The sequence below is a fragment of the Phyllobates terribilis genome, unplaced genomic scaffold, assembly GCF_046119375.1.
Source record: "Phyllobates terribilis strain yellow unplaced genomic scaffold, ASM4611937v1 Scaffold_1__5_contigs__length_1240528914, whole genome shotgun sequence".
Lineage (NCBI taxonomy): Eukaryota > Metazoa > Chordata > Amphibia > Anura > Dendrobatidae > Phyllobates > Phyllobates terribilis.
This window is the reverse complement of record NW_027362761.1, coordinates 318,549,835-318,567,998: the sequence shown is the minus strand read 5'-3', so window position 1 is coordinate 318,567,998 and position 18,164 is coordinate 318,549,835. Positions and strand designations below refer to the sequence as shown.

Sequence of the window (18,164 nt, the reverse complement as noted above, 5' to 3'; positions counted from 1 at the left end):
CAAAAAATCAAGTGCTGCACATGTAAAAATTATGAATTTTATTGCTCCAGAAATCATAAAAATATAAATTAAAAATCATGAGGAGTACAGGTCATAATGCATTTTACTATTCAACATACTTTGCATGAATTGCTGCTTTTTCCCCATCATCCCTCCCCAGAAAGAATCCATTTGTGCTGTCTTTAATGGTGTCCCTGTAACTACTTCATAAGATCACATTTGCCCCGCGTACCTAAGGAAATGTCTTTTATGTGCCGTATGCTAATCATGGTGGGCATGACCGGACTGTGCTCAGTGCCTCCTCTGCCTCTGCAATGGCCATCCCTACAGCCGTGATGGACATGGCTGACGTCATACACACACCCAATCATGCATGCATAGATCTTGTTCCCTACTGCGCAGACACAAGAGTTGACCAGACTGTGGATGACTTAGGAAATGTGCGAAGCACAGTTCGAAGGCTCAGCAATAATTAGCATTTGGCACAGGGCAAGTAGAAAAGGCATTTTTCTGGGTATGTGGGGCAGCTGAGCTCATGAGAAGAGGAGTGTTATGTATGCATGGACACCCCAAGTTTACTTGCCTATAGTTTTAGGGAATTTCTAAAATGAACACTATGCACAAACATGTTTAAAGGATTTTTCTGTTTTTATGTAGTTCTGCACTATGATTTTCTTCTGTGAGCTGCACAAATCTAGTGCCCTGACAGTTTTGTAAAAAGAAAAGTGTGAAAAGAAGCTATGAACACCAGTTTGTCCATAAATGGTTGCTAAAATCAGACTGACTGACACTAGATAGCAAAACCCATCAAAGATATCACTAGGATAAAAATCCTAAAAAGTGTTTAGGTGTCACGCAAACACATCTGACTCAAACAACACAATCATTTCCATTGTATATAGTCAAAGAAAAGGTACAGTATCCCAAAACAATCAAAATCCAGCTCTACATAGCACAATAACGTCATACCTAACATATGCAAAAACATCCAGCCTTGTACACAGAAGACAATATGCCCTGGCGACAGCTGAAATAAAGCACTCACCATATCAGTCGAAATAGGTAAACTGATTGCAGACGCCACCAAGAGACTTTGTTGCTAGGTAGACAGGTGAGGCTAATGGTGTATTAGGCAAACAAGAATTTATAGGAATTCTCATTCCCAATTGTTGGCCCTTGTAAATATCTCCTGATGAACAAGCAAAATAATCGTTCATCAGGTGATTGGATCGTTTCTGCTGCAAAACAAATCATTGTAATTGGCAGCATATCGCCTTGTGTAAAAAGGGGATGTGCTGCTAGTAACATGACACTGTATGGGAACAGATTAATCCCTAATAATAACAATCATTCTGTCCTTTATCATTGCTTGTCGTTCCGTGTAAATTGGCCGGTAAATGAATGCTACATGACTTCTTACAAGGTGCATTTACTGACAAAAACTGGCACTTCTAAATGCACCATAAGAAAAGTCGAATTAGATAACACTGTATAGTGTGGAAGCAACCCGGCCATTAGCACCTCTATCTGAAGCGGGTGGTATGGTGGGCTGCACGGTAACATAAGAGACAGTAGAGAAACTAGCTCTCCACCTACTAGAACAGGCAGTCCTATTGCTCAAGGAACACGCACAATACCAGAATGATTTTAAGTTTGTATTATTGGGCATAATATGTCACTGCCTATATTGCATGGGATAGTGAAGGGTGGCAAAGAAGGGAAACTGGAAAAGGGAGAGCAAAAAAGGCAATAGTATAATAGCATATAGTGTGATTGAACATGTCTACTTTGTCCATGACATATTCTCTCAGATGTTTCATTGGAGTGTGCAGGTTTTTTGACTGGCATTGGACTGGAAACCACTGCAATGGTGAGAAGCATTCCCCTGAGAGGGTTTGATCAGGTATGAGGCTGTTTTAATATAATATATTGATCCTTTTATATAAAGAGACCAACACAACCTCTTCTTAATGTGAAATCCAAAATATCTAGATATAGTTTACATCTACATCAAACATGTATTGTTTCTAATGTTTTACAGCAAATGGCTCGTCTAGTGACAGATTATATGGAATCATATGGGACAAAATTCTTGAGGAAATGTGTTCCATCTAGAGTTACAAAGCTGGAGAATGGGAAACTTCAGGTGACCTGGAAGAACACAGATTCCGGTCAAGAAGAATTGGACACGTTTGACACTGTTATGTGGGCTGTAGGTAAGTTATCATATCAGGGGTGGACCTCAAACTGCAGCGGGTGTCCCTCTCCACTGCGGTAGATGAAGCTTTACAGCAAGCAAACACCCTTCTAATGACCACCAAATAATGGTCATCAGCTGCCTTTGGCCATCTTTTATGCCCTTATAATATAACCAATTATAAGGCCTCTTTATTTCTGTTAATATGTTCATTGTAAAACAACCAGCATTACAAGCATAAGAAATTTTTAAAAAATGGCACTTAGGTCAAATGAGTAGTTGTAGCTGGCTTGGTTGATTGCTGATGTTCTCATAATTTATGGTAGAACATGGTACACTAGCATACTGCAAAAACAGTGTACGGAGCAGAACACTGCGTTCCACACTGTTTATCTGCCACTGCCGGGTACTGCAGATTCACTCCTATTCATTTGAAGACTAGCTGACCTGCAGTAACCAGGTTCGGCCAATAAACAATGCGAGAAAGGAGTGATGTTCTGCTCTGTCTACTGCCGGAGGTGGTAACAGCTGATCGGTGAGGGTTCTGGGTGTCCCACCGGTCTCATATTGGATGAAATATCCTAAAGTTAGGTCATAAATACCATTGTACTGAAAAACCTCTTTAAAGTCGATAAGGAAAAAATGGTGACAAGACAGATATGGAATCATGTGGTTTCTAAACAAAAACTTCAATCTATAGAAGTTAATGCAAAATATGAAAACATTTTTTTTACATTTATTATTATTCTCTTGTATTTGACAATGTATTTCACCACTATTCTGTGCAGATACACAATAGAAATGTTTATGAAAATTCACAAGTGTGCACTTGGCCATAGGGTTAGATAACATATCATTGCTTCGTTGTGGACATTTGGAAATTTCAGTCTGGTTTTAGCACATCTGAAAGTGATTGCAGCCTTATTTTACTTAGTTTTCCAGTACATATTTTTTTTCTTTATAAATGTATCCCAATGGTCTTGTCTGTATGGTAGCTGCTTGTACGAATCATATTACAGACATAAAGTTAGGGTTACTTGTAGGAACGGAAGAAAGTTTTCTGTATATGAAGTATGTTTGAAAATAGATATGTGCTATGCTACATATTCTCTCATGTTTGTTTCTTTGTATCCAGGCAGCTAAAACATAGGAATAAAGACTAGTTGTCTATTTACTTCCTATGTGTTTTAATCTAAACTCAACCCTTTTAAGATTAGCATAGTGTTACTTCTGATAAATTGATGTGGTATTGGTGATGATTCATTGTGTTTTTTCGATCCACTTGAGCTCAACCTCACCAGGTGTCTCTGATAAAACCTTGGAAGCGATGGCAGTCGTAGGATTTCCTGCCCGCAGATGTGCCTCTTAGTGGACTAGTAGAAAAAAAAAACATTTAGATAGTTAATGAGGTCAAACTCACGGGCCCTGTATATTGTAAGCTCTGCCATCCAAATAATGATTATACTAAAGTATGTTTGTGGACACAACAATTAGTAGTTCCCATCTAATCAGTCTGGTTTATGGTCTTGTATAATATTCTGTCGTTGTCCTCATGAGACAACATAGTTGTGCTCTAGATATTTAATATATAGATTGTTCTATATTCTGACACGTCTGAATACCAGGAGGCCAACATTTATGTATAAAATTACAAAGTATAAGTGACTTGCCATCGGCAACAGAATGACCTACAGATTTGGAAACGTGTCGTAAAGTGACATTCTGGTCTCAAGGTCGTCTGACACATTTCACATGAGTATTTGCTAGTCTTATGCTTAATTTTCAAATTGTAATTTATTTTTAAATTTACCCCCTAATAAACAATTGTTGGCCCTTCATGAGACACTTGCCTTTTCGGTAACTTCCATTGGGACTGTCTCCAGTCGCGGAGGCAACAAGATAGAGGCTGATTGCACATATAGAACAGATTCCCTGTAATTTGATGTGTAAAGGATTTGGGTTGCGCATGAAATCACATTTCTTTAATTTAAAGAAAAAGTTGAATACGTAGCTTTGCAGTAAAATTATTATAATATTAGTATTTTAACCTATCAGAGCCAAGCATTTGATTTTTGCAGCTTGCACCGGATTGTAGGACAACATCCATTAAACCCTTTCAACACTTTGCTTTAAATAAAATTAAAGGACTTCTGTAATGAAGATCTCTTGCCAATACTAGATAAGAGCATATGGACCTCATAAAGGGGTCCCCTGCTTAGCACTCCCCTCTGAGTCAGAACAGAGAGTCACCCCATATATGCTTTTTGTCAGTCGGGTCATCCTTGTATTACAAAGATGGTCATTCATCTGGAAGGCCCTGATAATATGCTACAATTCTCCTGGCTGGACATGGCTTCCCCCAACCATTAGATTCATATGCAATGATATGTATGAAATTGGAGGTATACAGTGGTACAGTTGGGCCTATAGAATTTTGTGAGTGATCTATTACTTGCTCTATTAATATGGTAATGTTCACGTGTGTGAACATAATTGATATTCGCTTTTGTTTGTGATAATCCTGAGACAGTTTTTGTCTGCGACTGAAAATGTTTTTTATTTCCATACTGGTCCACATAACACAATATGCAGAGTGCTACTTTGAAAACTGTAGAATAGACAGCCTTAATCTTCCAATACCAGTCAATGGAACCTAAAGAGTAGGGGATCTGTCTTTTCATTTTTTTTGAAGGCTTGCTCGAGGAATACAGGTATTTACTATACTGGGGGAGCTGACATGTCTGCCTTAGAAGGGGATTCCCATCTCCAAGATCCTATCCCAATATGTAGTAGGTGTAATTAGAAATGTAGTATAGTTCTCCTGATAAGATCACTTTACCCATTTTCAGGGCATTGCAGTAGCTCAGATATCCATGGTTACGACTACGCATATAGTGACAGTTTGTTACTAGTGGTTGTAACCATGGATACCTAAGCTACTGCAATGCCCTGCAAATGGGTAAAGTGACCTTATCAGGAGAACTATACTACATTTCTAGTTGAAGGTATTTACTAATATTATTATTACACCTACTACATATTGGGATAGAATCTTGGAGATGGGAATACTCCTTTATGACTAATTTTAGCCTGTTTAATATGTCAAGGGAGTCAAATATATAAACAATTCAACATACCAATATTTGAAAATTTTGAAATGCTATGCTCACTCAGAGACCAAGTTGCTTGAGGCAGTATGGGTTCCCAGGGTGCGAAAAATTTATTTCTGGTGTTCTGCTAATGCAAAAGATAAAATAGGAATTAGTGCTGAAAGGGACTTTGGGCCTGTGGGTGCTCTATGTATGATGTATAGGACAAGAAGCAAGCTGTATGTCAATGTGCTATTCATAAATAAGCTATTACTATACAGTTGCAATATTGTCCGCATTGCGACAAAATCAAAAGTGATGTGTCTATGACAGAACTCTATTAGTAGCAGTGGTCCTATATTGAGAATTCTTTGTGGCCCTAAATTGATATAATGTATGTTCACAGTTGCTTGACGAAAACCTGTAACTTGCTTAAAATATTTGCGTTAATACTTTACAAAAATCCCTAACCTCCCCAGATTTTGCTGCTCTTTTCTGCTGTGCGTTGAATCACTCCATTGCAGAGATTTTCACATTTGTTGCTTTTGGAAAATACCATGTGAAATCTCTGCATGCAGACTAACTGGCCAGTCTTCTCTGAGGGTGTTGGTCGGTCATCCCTCCCTCCCAGATGCCACCAATCACTGCTTGTCTGCTGATCTTACAGTCTCAGACACTGGCAAGCTGTTATTAGCAATTGGAAACGTCTGGGATGGAGGGGGAAAGCGCTCTCCCCCAAAGAAGACTGGCCAGATGGTCTTCAAGCAGAGAATTCACATACTGCGCTTCAAAAGCAACAAATATGAATATCTCTACACAACGCAAAACTGAAAAGAGTAGCAGAAACAGGGGAGATCATGGATTTTACAAGGTATTAAACTAAATTTTTTTGAACAGGTTACAGGTCCTCTTTAAGTGTTGACACATTCACTCATCCAACAAACTTGGATTTCTTGCCCACATCAAAGCTAATAGTTGATTTACATAGATGCATGAGCTAAACTTTTAGGCCAGCTTCACAAATGTAGTTTTTGATACAGTTTAAAGTATAAGCGAATACTTTTGGACCCACTAGCCATGGCTAAAAACTGCATCAAAAACAAAACAGTACTAATAGTAAGTTGCCTAACAAACCAGCCAAATTAATGGCTTCTGATTTGGTTACTATTTAAAGGGAATCTGTCGTCAGGTTTTTTGCTACCTCATCTGAGAGCAGCATGATGTAGGCAAAAAGACCCTGATTCCAACAATGTATCACTTAGTTTCAGAGTATCAGAGTTTTTAGATTTAGCAATGCAGCAAAGCTGAGAAAGCTAACCCCGCCCACACCAGGCTCTCTGTGTACAAAGTCTATACACAGTGAGCTGCTTATCACAGAAGGGGGTGGAGTCAGACTTGCAAGCACTTAGCCAGTTAGTTACAGCAATATTAATCACAAGGTGATTAAAGCTTCAGTCTAAGTAAACCTCACCACACAGCCGGACATGTGACGCATCATTGAAATCTGTGTTTTAACCCCTACCTCATGCTGTCCTCAGATTACATAACAAACACCTGCTGACAGATTCCTTTTAAGATGCTTCATTTTCATGTATTTAAACCTTTATTTTGAACATATATTTATGTATCATAAATGAGGTGCACTGAATAGAAGAGCACAAGTTCTGTATATAACCATGAGAATCATAGTAGTCTATAACCAAAAATAATTCAGACAAGTCTTTACCACTTCATTTATTAATGGCGTTTTTAAATTGCACTTTGTCCATTTTAAAAAAAATTCTACTGTGGCCAACCACATAACATTTTATTTCTACATAGTCCATTATCCTAACATGTTTTTTTTTCTGAGGATAATACGTCAATGTGTGATCAGTGATACTGCCACGAATCAGCAAAATAAAGGGGCTGTAGTACCACTTTGTGCACAGATTTAAAGTCCTCATCAGAAGAATACTGTGTTCTTCATATATTTCCCCTATGTGTGACAACTCTTTGTTGCCCATAGAAACCAATCACAGCGCAGCTGTCATTTCACCAGTGATGGTTAAGAAATAAAAGCTGAGCTCTGATTGGTTACTGTGACCAACAAAGTCAATTTCTCATTCAGACGGGACAGATCAAGGCCCAGTATTTGGGGGTCATAATAAATATGGACAGAAATATTGATGCTTTTAATTAGAAAAAACATTACTGGTTTTGTGGCTGGTACTTTTGTGCTTGCTGTACTGCGTCTATCACACAGCGGGCTGCACAGTCAGAGTGGACTGCTGCAAATGCACACTGCCTTTGTCCACTCTATGCAGTGTCGGTGGTAAAATCATGCGTAAACTGTCTCACTGCACAGCAAGACTGCTAGAATAGCAGGCACCTACTGAGCATGTGCGACCTGTCATAAAAGAACTACAGGACATATCCATAGGCAAATTTTCTGTTGGTGATATCCGGAGCAGCTAGCACTTTTGGAAATTCATTGCATTTGACAAGTACGGTAGATTTATTTTAGGATTTTTAAGCCACTGAGCGAAGATGCATATTGTGGGAATAACCTTTTAAAAGGATAAAGATAATCTCATATCTGCTAATTACATTATTGCTGTTTAGGTGTCATTTACAGTAACCCCAGATCCATTTGAGCTGGCAGCAGGATAACTTGCGTTATCCTCATCTGATCTGATGTATTGCCATACTTTGCACATTTTTTACATGTTAGTTTTTTTTTTAAGAAATAAGTTCACACTTATACACATAAACGTGTCTTGTGGGAAAATGCATCTCTATACAGTCCAGTGGAAAACAATTATACTGCCATTAAATTGCACTGGGATCCCTACTTATTCAGGGTTTATACTTCCTGGCAGTTCCAAAGAAGCAATTAATTTCTATTAATTCTGAATTTGGCTGTTTGTGGTACAGTTATAAATGGTCTACTGATATGAAGCATCTGTGTGGACTTTTCTTTTATGAGATTTTAAACTTATTGCGGGATCTGAATATTGGTTCCATATTTCTATCTGGATTGTGATTTTGTGAACTGAGTAGAGGCAACCTCCACACTCTGCAGCACTGAAGGGGTTTAGGGTGAAGAAAAAAAGAAAAAGCAATATATTAAACTTGTCTGAAACAGCCAAGTGGTTTTCTGGCATCAGCTCCACAAATTTACAGAGAGACCGGACCTCTAGATCTTGGGGAAAAATTGATTTACAGGAGGTGGAAAAAAAACCCCGCCAGGCTCAGGAGTCAGGGGTTTAAGGTTGCATGTGAAAATGTTGGAGCATTTTAAAACCTTAACAACTTGACTAACGGCTTTGGGGTCTCATTTACCAAATGTTAACAAATCTGATACAAAATCTGATTGCCAAATGTAATCCTAGTTGAGGAACATGAGACAGAATGGCTGGCTGCCAGTTAAAGTCTAGCAGTAGTGTAATGTTTTAATTGCACTTTGATATGTCCAGGAGAATGGGCTAAGAAGGCAAGAGAAGTGTTTAGGAATATGTTTCATGTGGCTTTTTTGTGATTAAAGCAGACTGCTCACAGGTGGAGACAGTAAATCGGGAAACCATCAGTGTTGTGGCATTGATAACCCCAGCTGTTGTTTTTGTCAAAGCAAACTGGGCTTGGTGGTTTTGCACTGAATGAAGATCTTCCTCGCCTTTGCGTGCTAAGCTTGCTTTTGGCTTCATGCAAGCAGGAAGAGAGGAAAGCAGGGAAACCCCATTAACTATCCATTTGCAGAACATCCAGACCTAAATTCTCAATACACAAAGAGCTACAAGGGTAGGAAGTTGTTTCACATCCGAGCCAAGATAAGGTCCTGGAGGTTTATTATTTTTGCTTCTTGATAGCATCAGCCTGGAGAACAACGGCCAGAGAGGGAACAGCAGATCTCCATCCCTAGGGGATGACAGGAGGAAAGACAGACAGATAACCAAGTGCCGACAACTTGAGTCAGAGCTCCCAGAGGAAGTGTTGGTTTCAGCAGTTGAAATGTATATGCAGAAGTCCATAGCTAGGCATGTAGAGGTGGCATTGTTATGTTCAGTGGGAAGGAGGAAGGTGTGAGGGTCCCTGCATTCCTAACAGATGTAGGAAATTATTGAATCATTTTTGTTATTGATGTATTTTGGTCAGCTTTGACGTGCCATGTTTTTCCACTTGTTTGCTCCAAATTCGCCTGGCTAGAACATCAAAAGACCTGTACATCTGCCAAGTAAATATTCCTTTTTTATGCCTTGTGTTTGACTGAAGATCCGGAGTATGTAAGCATTCAGGTGAAGACGTACATACTTCTCATTTTGGTAGCGAGGTGAAAGCTCAAGAGAAAAAGCTGAAACAATGATGCTTTTTAATGATTTTGCCAACCAGATTACCTTGTTTTTGTTCATTTAATATCCCCTGGGCATATCCTTGGGGTTTTCACCCCCTATTTTTGGCAGGATACCATAGACCTCATTGTAGTTCACAAATAAACAGGCCCTTTCTTGATAATTGAGTTAATCCACTTTAAATACCGTACCTCCTTGATTACACATCACAGAAGCTCAATGCTTTCACGATTGTTGTTAACAAGATTCATTCATACAATGCTTAGCATGCTTGGGCAATATTGCATGGCAGTATGGAAGTATCATTATTATCTCATGTATCTGTTCAGGTGAAACGTTTAGACAGTCCAGAATCTAAGGAGCTAAAGCTTTCACCCTGTGTTCTGTTTCATCAGCACAATTTTTGTTAATTCCACGTTCTAGCAGTGTCATCACCAATTATCCTCAATTTAGAAAACATTAGTTTATATTTGGAAATCTGATATACAGAAAGCAAATCAGTGTTTAAAAGTAAAGTGTATGTATTAGATATACAAAACTAGTTGTAGAGAATTTTCTTATATATCACATCTACAGAGCACTTTTAGGTCATTCTTGTTTATATGTACATTGAAAATGGTAATACATTTTTTTAGAAATGTCTCTGTTTTCACTCTGGCAAATGAGCCTAAAAAGCTGACACTTCATGTTCTATAGAGATGACTTTTCAGTAGTCATCTCATTATCATCACAGGCAGAATTACAATGACAAGAAGCGTCTATATTTTAAAACTTTCAGTGATGACTTAGTTGTCATCTTTTAACCTTCCCTTTATATAAGTGATCAGTTGTTCAGCATATAATTTGTCAGTTAAAATGTAGCAATGAATGATTGTTTTAGTCAACCGATAACAGACTGTCTGTAACGGGTCTGGGAGGCGGAACCTCTGAGCTACTATACAAGGGGGCGGTCCTTGTAAGGGAGCGGGTGGCGACCAGGGAAGACGGGCAGGCAGTCACAGCAGGTGACCGGGACAGTCTCTGAGTGAACGGGCTGGAGGTCACGGCAAGTGACCGGGGCAGTCTCTGGATGAACGGGCAGGAGATCACGGCAAGTGACCGGGGCAGTCTCTGGATGAACGGGCAGGAGGTCACGGCAAGTGACCGGGGCAGTCTCTGGATGAACGGGCAGGAGGTCACGGCAAGTGACCGGGGCAGTCTCTGCGTAAAGGGTAGGTACGACCTGTGATGGCAGAGCCTCCAGGTAGGCTAGCAGGCAGATGGTTGATGTGTGCTCCCAGGTGAGCAAGCGAGAGTCTCTGGAATGGCAGGTGGTCACAGCACGTGACGGCGGAGCCTCCAGGTAGGCTAGCAGGCAGGTAACAGGTGTGCGCTCCCAGGTGAGCGGGCAGGAGTCCCTGGAATGGCAGGTGGTCACAGCACGTGACGGCGGAGCCTCCAGGTAGGCTAGCAGGCAGGTAACAGGTGTGCGCTCCCAGGTGAGCGGGCAGGAGTCTCTGGAATGGCAGGTGGTCACAGCACGTGACGGCGGAGCCTCCAGGTAGGCTAGCAGGCAGGTAACAGGTGTGCGCTCCCAGGTGAGCGGGCAAGCTGGTCCATAGACAGACTGACAGGAGTTGGAGGGCAGACCGTCGGACCTCAGGCTAGCAGGCAGGTAGCAGAGGAGCGCTCCCAGGTGAGCGGGCAAGCTGGTCCTTAGACAGACTGACAGGAGTCGGTAGGCAGACCGTCGGACCTCAGGCTAGCAGGCAGGTAAGCAGAATATCAGGCAGGAATCAGACAGCAAACTGGCAGGAATCTGGCAGGTAACTGGCAACGGGACCTGAGGGCTGAAGCAGAGTAGTGAACAGTGCAACAACATTGCTCGGGCACCTCCATTTTGGAGGAGGTGCCTTATATATGGTGAAGTCCTCCGGCCATTGGCCGGGGACTCCTTAGGACGGCGCGCGCGGCCCCTTTAAGAGGGAGGGAGCGCGCGCGCACGCCCTAAGCACAGTGGCCGGGAAGGAGCGCGCGCTTCCAGCAGAGCGGGAGGAGGACGCCGGGCTCGGAGCAGAGGGGTGAGGGGAACAGCGTCCCTGCCTAGCAGAGGGCAGGGACGCCGGCGCTACAGTACCCCCCCCCTTTAGGCCCCCCCTTTTTTAGGCCAGAGAGAAATTTAGCTAGGATGAGAGGGGCATGGATGTTCTCCCGGGGCTCCCACGTTCTCTCTTCAGGACCAAACCCCTTCCAATCTACTAGAAAAAAGGTCTTCCCTCTTACCCTTTTGGTGGCCAGAATGTTCTCTACCTCAAATTCGTTTTCAGCGGAAACCGGAGCAGGAGGCGTACCTGTAGACTTGGAAAAAGAGTTAAGTACCACAGGTTTGAGGAGAGATACATGGAAGGAGTTAGGGATCCGCAAGTTGGCCGGGAGTTTCAATTTATAGGCCACTGGGTTGATCTGACTGATGACCTCCAGAGGACCGATGAACCGAGGCCCTAACTTATAGGAAGGAATCTTGAGCCGGACATACTTGGACGAGAGCCAGACCTTATCCCCTGGACGGAATTGAGGAGGATCCAGACGTTTTTTGTCAGCATGTCTTTTCATACGCTCGGATGACAGAAGGAGTGCGGATCGGGTACTCTCCCATATGGAGGAAAATTTGTTAACAAGAGATTCCGCAGCCGGATTGTCCACCGAGGTGGAGACGGGAAACGGGATCCGAGGATGCTGACCGAAGACAACAAAAAACGGGGATTTGGAGGAAGATTCGCTCTCGTGATTGTTGTAAGAAAATTCGGCCCATGGCAGGAGATCCACCCAGTCTGAATGGTGGGCATTAACGAAGTGCCGGAGGTAACTGGTCAGGTTCTGATTGATCCGCTCCACTTGACCATTAGACTGTGGGTGGTAAGCGGAGGAGAAGTCCAGGGTGACGTCTAGCAGTTTACAAGTGGCTCTCCAGAAGCGTGAAGTGAACTGTACCCCACGATCCGACACGATGTGGAGGGGCAGGCCATGAAGACGGAAGATGTGGCGGATAAAGTCTTTAGCCAGCTCGGGTGCAGACGGGAGGCCTGGCAGGGGAACGAAATGAGCCATCTTGGAAAAGCGGTCAGCGACCACCCAAATGACCGTACAACCGGCAGAGACGGGGAGATCAGTTATAAAGTCCATTGCTATATGCTGCCAGGGGGCAGCAGGTACTGGGAGCGGAAGGAGGCGACCGGCTGGCAGATGTCTCGGAACCTTGTTGCGGGCGCAGGACACACAGGCAGAAACAAAGTCTATTACATCCTTGTGCAGGGTAGGCCACCAGTAGTGCCGGGTAATAAGCTGGAGGGTCTTTTTCTGACCGGCGTGGCCAGCTAGTTTAGACGAGTGACCCCAGTGTAGGATCTTCTCCCGATCAGGTACTGATACGAACGTCTTTCCGGGAGGGAGACGATTTAGACTCACGGGAGCCACCTGCATTACTCTGGCGGGATCGATGATGTGTTTCGGTTCCTCCTCGAGATCAGACACCAGAAAGGATCGGGACAAGGCATCCGCCTTGATGTTTTTGTCAGCTGGGCGAAAATGAAGAATAAAATCAAAGCGAGCAAAAAACAAGGACCACCGAGCTTGGCGCGGGTTAAGTCTCTGGGCATGCTGGAGGTAAGCCAAGTTCTTGTGGTCAGTGTAAATTATTACCGGGTGAAGAGCCCCTTCGAGCAGGTAACGCCACTCCTCCAATGCCAGCTTGATGGCCAATAACTCTCGATCTCCTATGGAATAGTTGCGCTCAGAAGAGGAGAAGAGTTTGGAGAAGAAGCCACAAGTTACCATTCTCCCGGAAGATGATTTTTGGGTAAGTACCGCTCCGGCTCCAGAGGAGGAGGCGTCAACCTCCAGGAAGAACTGCTTGTTGCCATCTGGGCGATGCAGCACCGGGGCGGAAGAGAAGGCCTGTTTTAAGGAAAGAAAGGCCTCCTCTGCTTCGGGCGGCCACTCTCTGGGATTAGTGCCCTTACGGGTGAGCGCGGAAATTGGGGCAGTCCGGGAAGAGAAGTGCGGAATGAAGAGGCGGTAGTAGTTGGCGAAGCCCAGGAACCGCTGAATGGCCTTCAACCCCTCCGGTTGGGGCCATTTCTCGATGGCAGACAGTTTCTCTGGATCCATTCGAAGGCCGGTCTGAGAAATAATGTAGCCCAAAAACGGAAGCGAGGTCTGCTCAAAGAGGCACTTCTCATATTTAGCGAAGAGGTGATTCTGCTTGAGCCTGAGCAGGACCTGACGAACGTCTCTCCGGTGAGTCTGGAGATCCGGAGAGAAGACCAAGATGTCGTCCAGGTACACCACTACGCAGGAGTAGAGAAGGTCCCGGAAGATGTCATTGACCAACTCTTGAAAGACGGCAGGAGCGTTACAGAGACCAAAGGGCATTACCAGATATTCATAGTGGCCGTCCCGGGTGTTGAATGCAGTCTTCCATTCATCCCCTTGACGGATACGGACCAGGTTGTACGCCCCACGGAGGTCCAGTTTGGTGAAGATTCTAGCCCCCCTCAGACGATCAAATAATTCTGGAATGAGCGGAAGGGGGTACTTATTCTTCACCGTGATCTGGTTAAGGCCTCTATAGTCTATACAGGGACGGAGAGAGCCGTCCTTCTTTTTTACGAAAAAGAAGCCTGCTCCCGCTGGGGAGGTAGATTTCCGGATGAATCCCCTGGCCAAATTCTCCTCAATATATTCGGACATCGACCGGGTCTCAGCAGCGGACAATGGGTAAATACGCCCACGGGGAGGAGTAGTACCGGGTAACAGGTCGATAGGACAGTCGTATGGTCTATGAGGGGGTAATGTCTCTGCCTCCTTTTTATTAAAGACATCAGCAAATGACCAATAGGGAATCGGAAGTCCAGGTAGATTAGTTGGGGTAGGAGAAGGACGGGCGGGATGAACAGGAACCAAACAAGTCTTATGACAGTCCTGTCCCCAGCGAAGGACTTCTCCGGTCTGCCAGTCAAGCACGGGTGCATGTCTCTGGAGCCAAGGTAGACCTAGTAAGAGGGCGTGAGAGAGTCCAGGCAGAACATGAAAAGAGATACTCTCAGAATGCAGCATTCCCACCTGCAGAGTAATGGATTCGGTGATGAGTTGGATGGGACGTGGTAAGAGGCCCCCATCCACAGCAGCGACAGATAATGGTATAGCCAGAGGTTTGGTGGGAATGCGGTATTTTTCTACCAGGACCTGTGAAATAAGATTCCCGGCCGCTCCAGAGTCAAGTTGGGCTAGTTCGAAATAACGATTCTCCCCGCAGATAATTGAGACTGACAGCAGCAGAGATGGAGAGGATTTATTCTTGTCTAGGTCGACCTCTCTGAGCGAACCTAGACACAGGCGTTTCCCGACCTCTCCGGGCAGGTACGGATCCGGTGCTCCTTACTGCCACAGTAGAAGCAGCTCCCCTCGGCACGGCGTAAGTCCTGACGGGTTTTGACCATCTTGGTCTGGTCGACCTGCATAGGCTCAGGAGAGTGTACCTGGGGAGAAACGGAGGGAATGACGGATTTCTGAAAAGTAGGAGCTAGACGTGGAAACCTCCTCTCACGGGTGACTTCTTTGGCACGCTCCTGGAACCGTAGGTCAATCCGGGTGGCAAGAGTTATTAGGTCATCGAGAGTGGTAGGAATGTCTCGACCGGCAAGTTCATCTTTAATACGGCCGGACAGACCCTCCCAGAAGACAGATACCAGAGCGTCGTTATCCCAGGCCAGCTCCGAGGCAAGGGTACGGAACCGTATGGCATATTGGCCCACGGTGAGACTTCCCTGACGGAGGCGTAGCAGAGATGATGCGGATGAGGTCTTCCGTCCAGGTTCGTCGAAGACTTTCCGGAAAGCCGTGAGAAAGGCAGGCAAGTCGGACACCAGGGGGTCTCCTCTCTCCCATAGAGGATTTAGCCAGGCCAGGGCCTCCCCGGTGAGATGGGACATGATGAAGGCAATTTTGGCCCGGTCGGAGTTAAACTGGTGGGACAGGAGTTCAAAGTGCAGGGTGCACTGATTTATAAAGCCCCGAGCCTGAGCGGAGTCGCCTCCGAAGCGAGGAGGTGCGGAAAGCCGGGGTCCGGGGTAGGATACCATAGTATTGGTGGGCAGCGGAGCTGCCGGATTGCGATTCATGGCTCTGGCGGTGGTTGCTGGTGGAGCAGTCAGAGTGTCCAGGCGAGTATTGACATTCCGCAGGTGCCCCAGGATGGACTCCTGTTGGGACCTCTGACGGGACAGTTCATGACACAGGTCCGAGAGTGAGGGAGCTTGGGTGCCACCGGGTTCCATGGCCCGAGCAAACTGTAACGGGTCTGGGAGGCGGAACCTCTGAGCTACTATACAAGGGGGCGGTCCTTGTAAGGGAGCGGGTGGCGACCAGGGAAGACGGGCAGGCAGTCACAGCAGGTGACCGGGACAGTCTCTGAGTGAACGGGCTGGAGGTCACGGCAAGTGACCGGGGCAGTCTCTGGATGAACGGGCAGGAGATCACGGCAAGTGACCGGGGCAGTCTCTGGATGAACGGGCAGGAGGTCACGGCAAGTGACCGGGGCAGTCTCTGGATGAACGGGCAGGAGGTCACGGCAAGTGACCGGGGCAGTCTCTGGGTAAAGGGTAGGTACGACCTGTGATGGCAGAGCCTCCAGGTAGGCTAGCAGGCAGATGGTTGATGTGTGCTCCCAGGTGAGCAAGCGAGAGTCTCTGGAGTGGCAGGTGGTCACAGCACGTGACGGCGGAGCCTCCAGGTAGGCTAGCAGGCAGGTAACAGGTGTGCGCTCCCAGGTGAGCGGGCAGGAGTCCCTGGAATGGCAGGTGGTCACAGCACGTGACGGCGGAGCCTCCAGGTAGGCTAGCAGGCAGGTAACAGGTGTGCGCTCCCAGGTGAGCGGGCAGGAGTCTCCGGAATGGCAGGTGGTCACAGCACGTGACGGCGGAGCCTCCAGGTAGGCTAGCAGGCAGGTAACAGGTGTGCGCTCCCAGGTGAGCGGGCAAGCTGGTCCATAGACAGACTGACAGGAGTTGGAGGGCAGACCGTCGGACCTCAGGCTAGCAGGCAGGTAGCAGAGGAGCGCTCCCAGGTGAGCGGGCAAGCTGGTCCTTAGACAGACTGACAGGAGTCGGTAGGCAGACCGTCGGACCTCAGGCTAGCAGGCAGGTAAGCAGAATATCAGGCAGGAATCAGACAGCAAACTGGCAGGAATCTGGCAGGTAACTGGCAACGGGACCTGAGGGCTGAAGCAGAGTAGTGAACAGTGCAACAACATTGCTCGGGCACCTCCATTTTGGAGGAGGTGCCTTATATATGGTGAAGTCCTCCGGCCATTGGCCGGGGACTCCTTAGGACGGCGCGCGCGGCCCCTTTAAGAGGGAGGGAGCGCGCGCGCGCGCGCCCTAAGCACAGTGGCCGGGAAGGAGCGCGCGCTGCCAGCAGAGCGGGAGGAGGACGCCGGGCTCGGAGCAGAGGGGTGAGGGGAACAGCGTCCCTGCCTAGCAGAGGGCAGGGACGCCGGCGCTACACTGTCATTTTATGGAAAGAATTCAGCTGTGTTTTAAATTTTCATCCTATAGTTGCTAGTTCACAAAAGATCTTTCTGTTAATGAACAATTCTAGAATATTCCCAGAAAGATATTTTATCCTTCTCCTAGTGTCAATAATAATAATGTTCATTTATAGAGCACCAACATAATCTGCATTATATTACAATTAAGAGGGTACATTTACAATAGCAGGCAATATAGAGTAACATATATGGTAATTCTACAATCCAAACAAAAGGAGAGAAGACCCTGCTCGCAAGCTTACAATCTGAGGAAGGTAAAAAGTGCTTGTATTGTATGGCCCAGCCATCATTATAATAAATAATGTTATACATGTAAAGCTGTATGAACTGGTCACTACCTAGTTCTTGTGTATGCACAGATACAAAGTGTTACTAAGTGCATGCAATTTGTGGGGAAACTAATGGAAAAGGGGACCAGATTCTGAGGAAATATGTTTTTGCTAACTACCTGCCTGTCGAAAATCTGACATCTCACAACTGTCCACTGATGTCACATCTCTGCTCCGCTCTCTTGATGTCATGCTGATTGACAGCCGGCTCTCTGCTGCCTAACTGTGGGGAGCTGGCTGTCAATCACCATGACGTCTGCACTGACATCCTGTCAACAGAGCAGAAAGCAAGAGGAAGAGCTGCTTTGTTGACGAGAGGTTAAATCTCAAACACCTTGACCTACACTCTCTCTCTGAATCCCTCCTTCCTCTCACAGACATAAATTCCTTGCACGATGCAGACGTTGCTGCTGCTTCATATAACACCACAATAGCTGCAGCTCTAGACTCGATCGCCCCTCTCACACACACCACACCTCGCACATTCAACAGGCAACCCTGGCACACTAAACTTACCAAAGAACTGCGCCGGGCCTCCAGGGTTGCGGAGCGGAGATGGAAAAGGTCTCACTCCATCGAGCACTTCATGGCATTCAAGCAATCCCTCACTAATTTCAAGTCCGCACTCACTACAGC

At 45.5% G+C, this 18,164-nt stretch overlaps 1 protein-coding gene across 1 annotated transcript in view; it reads left to right on the top strand.

Moving 5' to 3' along the window:
* TXNRD2 (thioredoxin reductase 2) overlaps nt 1-18,164 on the top strand; it is a 155,170-nt gene that overhangs the window by 83,124 nt on the left and 53,882 nt on the right. The window contains exons 10-11 of the mRNA XM_073675428.1: nt 1,812-1,903; nt 2,042-2,216. Of these exons, the coding sequence (XP_073531529.1) occupies nt 1,812-1,903; nt 2,042-2,216 (267 nt within the window). The remainder of the gene's footprint in view (nt 1-1,811; nt 1,904-2,041; nt 2,217-18,164) is intronic.